At 45.7% G+C, this 10,577-nt stretch overlaps 2 protein-coding genes across 3 annotated transcripts; one reads left to right on the plus strand and one right to left on the minus strand.

Moving 5' to 3' along the window:
- Positions 1-153: 153 nt before the first annotated feature.
- Positions 154-4,285, plus strand: LOC123076038 (putative E3 ubiquitin-protein ligase SINA-like 6). The gene is made up of 3 exons (XM_044498495.1): positions 154-215; positions 2,549-2,742; positions 3,447-4,285. Exons 1-3 carry the CDS (start codon positions 154-156, stop codon positions 4,079-4,081), a joined length of 891 nt encoding a protein of 296 aa, XP_044354430.1. The 3' UTR covers positions 4,082-4,285.
- On the minus strand, positions 2,243-10,373 carry LOC123076863 (ADP,ATP carrier protein ER-ANT1). 2 transcript variants are annotated; one of them, XR_006436282.1, is made up of 6 exons: positions 9,982-10,373; positions 8,446-8,814; positions 7,871-8,357; positions 7,407-7,531; positions 4,641-4,961; positions 2,243-2,868 (listed from the first exon to the last, which is right to left on the minus strand). XR_006436282.1 is itself a non-coding variant. In XM_044499008.1 (3 exons), exons 1-3 carry the CDS (start codon positions 10,300-10,302, stop codon positions 8,043-8,045), a joined length of 1,005 nt encoding a protein of 334 aa, XP_044354943.1. In that variant the 5' UTR covers positions 10,303-10,373; the 3' UTR covers positions 7,602-8,042. The 2 variants fall into 2 exon arrangements, 1 of the variants encoding a protein (XP_044354943.1); XM_044499008.1 differs by lacking the exons at positions 2,243-2,868; positions 4,641-4,961; positions 7,407-7,531 and having other exon boundaries at positions 7,602-8,357.
- Between the last annotated feature and the right edge of the window lie 204 nt (positions 10,374-10,577).

The following is a 10,577-nucleotide window of genomic DNA, read 5'->3' on the forward strand; positions in this document are numbered from 1 at the left end:
TCTGGTTACATGCATTTTGCAATTTAACCCTCCAAGTACTTTACAGAAAAAATACCAGGCAACTGCGTCGTTGCCTACCGCTTGCGTACCGGTTGCATTCGTTGGTTCCCTGTTTCCTTTTTGTTTCCCTTTTTCCCATTATATTTTCGGAAAATGGAGATTTATGGGGTAATTACAGGTGGGGGCTTCCATCACTATCAAATGTCACCTTTCAAGTAAGCAATAATAAACTTTATCAAAAAGACACTCGTGCGGGAATCATGTTGAGGCACGGTCGTGAAGAGTCTAGAGGCATGAGCGTCGAGGGTCAAGACACACCAATGTGAATGAAGCCTCTGTTACAGGCACGGACGTGCGTTTCTCGAGCAATGGCTACGAATTCTGGAGAGCCACGGGTGTATAGTACAAAGAGAGGCATAAGTTGTATGAGCTTGTAGACTTAGACCAGCGGTCATGCGGCGCTCCGACGCGAGGCCACTCCTGCTCATAAACATTTCGACCGGGGGGGGGGGGCATAGGTCGGAGTGTGTGTTGGTCGTGGACGCGAGGCCGCTCTTGCTCGCCTTCGGCTCAATTATTTTTTCATAAACATCTTGAAGGGGAGGGGGGGCATAGGTCGGAGTGTGTGTTGGTCGTGAAGCGCGTTGGTCGTGCAGTGCGTTTTGTCGTCAGTTCATACATACTTCTCATAAAACAACATAGAACTATCTAGCTAAAGCATTTAAATGCAGCAACTAAGGTAATAATTGATCCAACAGCATAATGATACCAAGCCTCTTTATTAACGGCATATTTTCTAATCTTCAAGCGCATTGCATCCATCTTGATCTTGTGATCATCGACGACATCGGCAACATACAACTCCAATTTCATCTTCTCTTCTTCAATTCTTTTCAATTTTTCTTTCAAATAATCGTTTTCTTTGTCAACTAAATTTAAGTTCTCGACAAGAATGTCGGTTGCAATTTTCAGTTCACATACCTCCTAGATAAAAATATCTATGTCAACTTGATGGGCTTGTCATAGACACGAAATGAAACAAATAGTTATAAAAGATAATATACCACATCCGAGTCATAAACCGAACGAGGGCCGATTGGGACGGATATCAAAACCATGACACTATATAAATCATACAACTAAGACTTTTTTTACAAAAAGGATAAGAACAAGAGCCTCACCAAGGTGGTGCCGGCGACGGGAGCGCGCGGGTGATCGACGGCGGTGAAGACGAGGACGGGAAGGCACTAAGTAAACCACACCTACATATATGCAAACTAAGAAGTTAATTTGAACTCAAATTGCATATAAATCAAATAAGCTCCCACATAATTACTGTCAAACTAAAACCCACAAATGACTGTACTTATAGAGTATGAAACGAACTAAACTAGCAATGTGAGATGAAAGGATGAAGTTGCTAACCTTTTAGAACCCTTGGATAGATGGAGGGCCTCAAATCTTGACAAATCTTGGCAAAAATGGAGGATGAGCTCGAGCTAGGGGAAGGAAACAGAAAGGAGAAAGCTTGGACTCAAGCTGGACGAAGCAGTTTATATAGGGATATCATTAGTCCCGGTTGGTGATACAAATCGGGACTAAAGGTCCACCTCTAGCCGGCCGCCAGCCTGCCGCCACCCCTTTAGTCCCGGTTGGTATCACCAACCGGGACTAGAGGTCCCATTTGAACCGGGACTAAAGGTGGCCGTGCCCCCGTCCGCTCCTAGCCATTGGAACCGGGACTAATGATCACATTAGTCCCAGGCCCAAACCTGGCCGGGACTAATGCTCTGGATGAAAGGCATGTTTTCTACTAGTGTATTGGACCGCCATCCAAATCGGTTGTAAGTATCCCGTGCTACCGTCTCTCAACGGTTGCACCCAATAGCCATAATCTCCTTGGCTACCGCATGACTGAGTAACGACCACATACGGATCCAAGCAGTGGCTCTGTATGTAACCTGCAGAAGAATTATAAGAGTTTGTCTCTTAAAAATCATGTCATTTCTGTAGTTTCATATAACCCAGAGTAATACGCATACTCCTATTCAAATATGTCCGCAGTACTTGGCTCCACTCCATTAAGCCACGTCTAAAATAACGTGTTAATGCTATTTGGAGGGCTAACATTATAGGCTACATGAAGCGTACTACATGTTTTAACTTACTGCAAGAAAAAACAAATGTTGCCACAATTTTGCAAGCATGTAACGCTGGCAACACTACCTTGATTGGTGAAGGTTAAATATATTTCTTGAGATGGCCCATTTTAACCGATACCTGCATACACATATGCTCTTCCACAGAGAGAGAAAGAAAGTTTCAGAAACCCAAAACCGAAATGGCAAGAAAAAAGTAGTATCCACCATAATTCCAGGGTCGAAGACGGATTTGAAAAACGAAAAACGGCTAGTTAGCTAGGTAGCTCGTAGCCTAGCACCACGCTGCGTCGTCACATCACGTCAATAAAAACAACGGCTAGTAGACCCTGCACTCACTGCAGTGCGTGACTTTTGAACGAGTATGGATCAATCCACGGGCCTAACAGTGGTGCCGTCAATGGAGGAGAGCTGCAGCAGCAGCAGCGGCAAGAAGAGGAGGAAAGGGGATCACCATCGGCGGCGACAGCAGCTGCCGGAGCAGATGAGCGGGATGGCAGCGGCGGGCATCACCGGCATCATCGACCCGGATGTTCTCGACTGCACCATCTGCTTCGACCCCCTCTGGCCTCCAGTGTTCCAGGTCTCACCCCTCCACCCAAATTCACTTCTCTTTGTTTATCAAAATCCCTGCTCATTTTCCCCTGCACGTATCATATGCCGATGGCACCACTGTTAGCCCCATCTGATCCACCATTGCGTTGGGAGCCTGCAAAAGAAACACACAGATTCAGATAGACACCAACCTTCTGAACTGAAACTGAAGAAAGCAGTGGTATCCTTTCCACAAGCTGCATTCTCTTCTTTGATACACACTTGGGTACTCTGATAAGTGTCAACACACAACAAACACGAAAAAGGAAGAAAATGAAAACAGTTACTCTCACGCTCCTAGTTCTACCCCACCTTGAAATCACATTTTGCTTTGTCAGAATACTTGAGTCGCCAGAAAGACGAAAGTTTTAACCTTTACTGTGAAACTGAACTATCTGAAGAAACTACTGGAGGGTAATAAGCAATCTGAACACCTTACGCCACCCATTTTCTCTTACAGACTTGTAGCAAAACACCTCCCTTGCTACAAAAATGCCAATAAAAAAACTGAGGTAGGAGATTATACTGTGAGTGTGTTACCACCTGAACATCATTTCCAAGAAACAAATTAATCAATCAAGTTTTGCATGGCTCCCCACCATTGTTTCCCTCTAACTTTCTGAACTGAAACTGAAGGCCTATGTTTTTAGCATGAGCATCATTTTCACATAAAATTTTCTTCTTGACACACAGTGCGCCGTCGGGCATGTGATCTGCTCATCCTGCCACAGCAACCTCCCCAACAAGGACAAGTGCCACACGTGCTCCCACATGCAATTGACAAAATCCTGGAGTCATTCCACGTCCCTTGCGCCAATGCCGCCTATGGGTGCACCACCAAGACGCACTACCACAAGGTGGAGGAGCACCACAAGTCATGCACGCATGCGCCATGCTTCTGCCCGGAACCGGGCTGCGGTTTCAATGGTGGCTCTACCGTCAAGCTGTTGGATCATCTCACTGGCGGTCACATATGGTCATCCACCGAGCTGGAGTACAATGTTAAGCTCACCCTGCACGTGAAAGAAGGGGTGCAGGTTCTCCACAGCCGAGACGGCGGCCCGTTTTTCCTGGTGAAGTTCACTCCAGTGCCACCTTATGGCAATGCAGCCTCCGTGTCGATCCTGATGCCGCCGCCACCACGGAGAAGGGGCGCAAGTTCAGGTGCCAACTTGGCTCGAGTAACGTCGACATGGATTGGGAGCAATATTCGCGTTTCCAGGTCAGCAGCACCACCCTCTCCGACGGGTGGCCACCGACAGAGGACGGCGGTTCCCTATATGTTGCCCCCAGCACCGAGAGCATCACTGTCAGTATCACAAAGATAATGCGCGACATGCGTGGGAACGAGATCCAGCTGACGCCCATCCGTATGAGACAAAGTACGCTTCGTCAGTGCTTTGAATCCCGTGGTTCATGTTAGATGATCAGTGCTTTGTATCACTTTCAGTCGAGGCCCCTCTACTACTTGTTAGGTTATTGATGTAGAAAAATATAGTGCTACAACTAATGCATGCTAGTTGAGACTTAGTCTGAAGAATTGTCTGTGCAGCAGTGGAATGCTACACCAGCTAAAAATTCACAGCAACTTGTTACTGACTAGTATGTGGTAGAGATGCATGCGTCTAATAATTAATTAATTTTAGGTGCTTCAAGGGACGAACTGCGTGTTCTGTGTGAAATACTTGTTCCTGGCAGGCAATGAGCATATGATCTAGTGAAGTCTTTTCTGATAATTGCTACTACATTTACCAGGAAAACACTGTACGAGACTGTTGCAACCCCGTTCAGGATGATGGTGCGTGCTTGTTCTACAAGCAAGCCATGTAGAGTGATTTCGAGTACAGAGAATTTTTTTTTCAATAGAAAGTTTGTGATTTGGAGTACCTTTTGGTGGTCGCGCATCTACCAGATTCATGCAGGATGCTTCTTCAGGCAATGAAATTCCTTACTTTGCTTCAGCTTGCTGAACACTAGAATTCCAGCAGTAACTGTCCATGAGAACTCAAGGGCGACAAACCGATTCTACCATCATGACGCTGAATCTATCAAGGTCTTTGACGCACAGGTCACCCACCCATGTTCTTTGATTCAGCAACTCATCCCAACTCACCCAGTCTATTCTGTTTGCCACTTTGCCTCATAGTGGCATCCTGCTAGCTCCACTTGGCCACTGACAACCATCAGGTCACAGCAGCTAGAGCACTTCTGCAAAAGAAAGTCATGCAACCCCAATGGGAAGACCTTCAGTCAACCGAAGATGGGAGAATCTGCAAAAAAAGCAACATATTGTACTATGTAGACTGTAGACTTGCAGCTAAAACACACAATGTGCTTAGAGCTCCACAACGATTTAGACCTCCTAAGATGGCACCATGGATTTGTGGTGTGCACTACCTCCACCTCATGCTAACCATTGATTCCTCATCAACTTTACACTGGCCAGCGGAGACGCACCAGCTGGTCTTTCACGGTACACGGCAATAATAATGCATGCATCTATCTCAACAACACCTTATATATACATCGAAACCTGAAGTCTACAAGGTGAAAACCAAAACAAGCTTCTAGTTCAACATCAGCATTCCCCTTCAGTTCAGTAATCACTCAGCCCAAAGTTCTCAGGATGGAAGTTGTTCTGTCTGCGGCTGCAGGTGACCTTATTAACAGATTCTTCTCCTTTTTGATCGGGAGGTATTCAGAAGTGTCATGCTCGAAGGAGAAGCATGCCGAGAGGTTGCAGCAACTCCTGCTAAGAGCTCAGACAGTTGTCGAGGAGGCGGATGGCCGGTACATCACCAACTCTGGTATGCTTCTGCAACTGAAGATGCTAGCTAGGGCTATGTACCATGGTTATCATGCACTAGACACCTTCAAGTGCAACCAACTAGTCAGAGAGGGCACTAAGGAAGTGATGAGTTCTGGCTCATTTGCCTCATATCTTGCCACTCCCTTGAAGCGCTTCCGTGCAAATGCTGGTGTATCGAATCACCAAGTTGATAACAACAGTGACCTACAAGATGCCTTGTTAAATTTAGAGACCGTTGTTTCTAATATCACAGAGTTTGTCATACTTTTGGGTGGGTGTGAACCCATGTTTCGCAGACCCTATGACACATATCTTTATGTCGACAACTGTATGTTCGGTCGTTGGACTGAGAAGCAACAAGTTATCAACTTCTTGTTGCAGCGCAACCCTCGTGCTTCTCCATCTGTACTTCCAATCATCGGTGGCTATCTAGTCGGGAAGAAAACTCTGGTAGCACATGTATGCAATGATGAAAAGGTCCGTAGTTACTTCTCTTCAATTTTGCACTTCAATGGAGACAACTTCCATATGGTAGAAACAGAAAGGTGCACAGGGAGGGCATTGGTGGTTGTTAAATTTGTTTCAGAGGTCAATGATGAGGACTGGAAATCATTTTACCGGGCAGTGACATCCATAAGCACAGAAAGTAAGGTTATAATCATTAGTAGGATGGAAAGTTTGACTAGATATGGTACTGTGAAGCCAATTCACCTAAGTAGATTACCAGATGAGGAGTACAGCTACCTCTTTAAGGCACTAGCATTTGGAAGTGCCCACACCGAGGACCACCCAAAGCTGACACTGTTAGCAGGAGAGTTCATCAAATTGTTGGACGGGTCATTTGTGGCAGCATATTCACTTACCAATGGGTTGAGGACAAATCTAAGCCTTCAGTTCTGGCTCTCCATGTTGAAGAGATACAAGAATGTGACAAAGAACAACTTGTCAATGTTTGGTGAGCATCCATCAGACCGTTTCAAAAAACGATGTGCAGTAGACTTCACCAACTTTCTTCCCTCTCCTGCTGCTCCACTACACCTTATACCTCCTCGAACTGAAGCCAGGAAACTACCTAAGATAAGGATTCGAGAGATCATTGAGAATCCCTCCCTTCGTCCTAAGGGTGACTTTGTATTAGTGACATGGGAATCACAGATACCTCCTTATACCGAGTTCAGTTACCATGTCCCGTATTGTGCTCAACAGCAGCCTAAAACAACCTTGCGGAGGAAGCGTGAAGCTATTATTTCTCTCTAGTGTTCTTTTCTTTCATATTATAGCCAAACTTGTGGAGTTTGTTTTATGTTTTACTTCTTACAGTTGTGAATCAAGAACTACTCGATGTATTATCGCTATAAGTACTGATTACGATTGTAAAGTTAAAGTGTGTGTTGCATACATGTTTGCAATTCTTTAAGAAGCTTAAACTGCCTAGTTCTTTGGATATATGCAGGGGAAACAATTTGACAAAATTACAGTCTAATTTATCAAAGTAAAGTCATGGTCAGTGGGGGTTAAAAACACTAAATTCCAATCAAACTTAATTTTCTAGAGTAGATTGCAGTTCACACCAGATAACTTGCCACTTGTTTCAGTTGAGAATTGTGATAGATCCTGAAGAATCAGTGGTGCAGCAGTGAAATGCTACACCAGCTGAACTGAAAGTTCAGAACGACTTGTAACCTACTAATATGTGGTGAAAAGCCTTGTTCAGCATGGCGCTACATACTTGTTCAAAACAAGCAAGCCACATAGAGAGTTTTACACTGAAAACGACAATTCCATGATCTAGTTTGTGGTATGATCAAAGGCCAAAACAAAGGACAATGCAAAATGAAGCTCACCTCAGATTTATTCCAGTCTCAGCGGAAGCCTACAAATCATCATTAGTTGGGCCTTCTAAACGATCAACAAGGCCGGAAGAGGAGAGTCTTGACGCCTGATCAATCAAAAAATACCACAATGTACCCTAAAAATCCACAACAACGACAACAATGGCTTATGTCAGTCTTAGCAATACAGCAAATGCAACAAAAGTGTGGCAGCAAACTAATGTTCCAGGTATGGATAAATGGATCAAACCTAACAAGGTACGAAATTCCTTTGAACCAAAGAGGCCCTAAACTCTTTATTCTTTACAGTACTATTTACAGTTTACATTAATAGTGTACATGGGGACATCAGCTTTCGAAACCATATTAATTTACACTTCAAGAATAAGGTCTAGTCGTTATGGTATTCAAAACTTCGTATAGAAACGAATCATCTATTGCACCATGATGCCATCTCCTATCCTGTGAAGATTCACCTCCAGGAAATGTTGTTGTGTTGATCAATTCATTCCCATTAACTCTTGCACGCATTTCAAGTTCTGATCTGTGAGCTCGGTAATTGTAGCTCACAACACATCCCATCTGGCCAGCGCGCAACCTGAAAACCCAAGAATCTGCCCAGGCACATGCAGATCCATCACATGCACATCATTTCAATGCCCCTTTCATCTTGTTCTCAATTTTGTAATCATGCTGGCCTGCAAACCGTTGGAGCTGGTCATACCCAGCAAGAACTCCAGCTCCTGCCATTCCCGAGAGGATATTTGCACCGACCCCTCTGAATAGAGTGAAGAACCCTTCAGTGGAAACTATCTGTTTTACGGCATGGAAGGCGCTCCTGTATTTGAATGGCTGCCCTGAAGTTAACATCATTCTTCGTCGGAGTGTATCAAATGGGTAGGCGCAGGCCCCGGAGAATGTAGTTATTGTCCATCCCAAGGCAAAACTGGCCAGGAAATTTCCCTGCAAAAGCATCCAATAAATAATGTGTCAAACTGGTCTTCGTGGGAACCTCAATTGTGAGATGCAGATGACACAAGAATGACGTTACCTCCAATGGCCCTACTAGTACAATAGGTTTCATGGTGTCGTAGATGCCAAAATAAAGACCCCGATATAGAGTGATACCCACAATAGACACACTGAAGCCTCGGTATAATCCACGAATACCATCAGTTGCAAGTGTCTTCTTGTAGACATCTAGCAACCCCCTGAACTGACGTTTGTTAGCTCGGGATTCAATCGCGTCAGTGGCTAGCCGCGTCCGTGCATAATCCAGATGGTATAGCAGGGATGATGTTGTGGCTCCTGCAGCACTGCCACATGCTACATTTCCAGCTAGCCATTTCCATTTCCCGTCTTTCTCCTTGTCATAGCCAAAGAAGCTCTTGAAGTAGCCTTTGAATGCAAAGTTGCAGGCCTGCACAGAAGGTGCACAGGTCAGGTTTCATTCCATTTTTTAACAGGAAAGTTTTTCATGACAGCAGAGTGTTTCCTCACATCAACAAGTTAAGGGTATATACATGTACTCTGAGTCATGTTTGATAGTTCAACATGAAATGGGATGTGGTCCTCACTCTTAGCTATTACACAAAACCCGCAGAAATAATTGTGACAGCAGGAGCATAAGTTTTTTCTGCAATAGTAAACTATCCGCACACTAGCTATTTTTCTAATTCCACTATGTACAGCACCCATCAGAATCCCTGGTTGGTACACGTGCCGAGGGTATAAACATGCTGCTCAGGGTCATGTTTGATGGTTCAGCATGAAAGGGAACGGAGTTCTCACTCTTAGCTACTGTATTTCACAAAACCTGCAGAAAATAATTGTAACAGTGGAAGCATAAGTTTATTCTGTGATAGACACTGGTTATCTTCCTAATTCCACCATATAAAGCACCCATCAGAATCCATGACCAAGAATATGCTATAGATATTTTTAGCGACTGGTTATACAGAAAAGAGATAACAGTAGTCCGCCAAGTACAATTCAGCTGCATAACCATTATGACACCAGTGTGTGCCTTTGTGGTGTGTATGTGGAGCCTTGATTTTTCATATTGCGCCCAGTGGAACAATTTTGTTCCATTTTGAAGACGCGACGAGGCCTCTGTCTTTTGTGATAAATCTGGCAGTGCTCTTCACACATGACCGATCAGATTCTGAGCCATTCCTGCTTTCCCTCTGCCAGATATAAATTTACAACTAGCCTTGTGAAAGGGAGAGACACTATGTATTCTGTGGTGAGAAAAAGTTGGGAGCTACCAGCCAGTCAGACAGCACCTCACTATCTCAGAGCCGCGAGCAAGTTTGAGGGCCACAGAAAATACGTGTGGGTGAAGCGAATTACACAAATAAGCCTCACCCGATCACTGCATCAGCAGATTTAAACACTAAATCAACTGACTAAAAATAAGATTTTGGATGCATAAATAGGATTCTTTTGCTTGTTAATTCTGCTGCTGGAGCCTGCCTGATGCAGGCATGGCACGCATCACGATTCATACGGTCCGTTAATCAGACGGGTGGATTGCCAGTCGAGAATGTGGATGGATCAAGGAAGGAGTGAAGGGAGGAAGTGGGACCTGGGTGGGGAAGTATCGGATGACGTTGGCCTGGTTGCCGCGCCAGAGCGCGGCGGCGCCCTCCTCGCGGAGGACGCGGGCGAAGGCGTCGGCGATCCCGCGGTAGGGCCGCGTGAGGGCGCCCCGGCGCAGCATCTCGGCCTGGTTCTGCAGCAGCAGCTTGACGCGCTCCACCGGCGCCGCCCCCGTCTTGGCCATCACCGCCGCGGCGCCGCCCATGGCGAAGTCCGCCGCCACCCTGGAGGGCGACCTCAGGCGATGCGGGGGCGGGCGGGCGTCGGCGCCGTCCTTCCTCGTGGCCGCGGCGGCGGCGGCGGCCATTGGTGGCGGAGCGGCGACGCGGGCGAGAGTTGGTGGTGGTGCGTGGCGTGGGGGATTTCCATGGCCAGATTTTGTGACTACTATAATCAAAGGCCGGAGCGAAGAAAAGAACAAAACGAAGCTCACCTGTAGTTAACTGGGCCTTCTTCTACGTGGGCTTCAGGGCTCATGACGGCCGAAAGACGAGAGCCCCACGCCTAGAATGGGCTCCCTAAAAAATTAAAAGGGTTGATTTTATTGATTTAAAAATGGAATGGGGAGCATTAAGACGAAAT

Source organism: Triticum aestivum, chromosome 3D (assembly GCF_018294505.1).
Source record: "Triticum aestivum cultivar Chinese Spring chromosome 3D, IWGSC CS RefSeq v2.1, whole genome shotgun sequence".
In the NCBI taxonomy this organism is placed as follows: Eukaryota; Viridiplantae; Streptophyta; class Magnoliopsida; order Poales; family Poaceae; genus Triticum; species Triticum aestivum.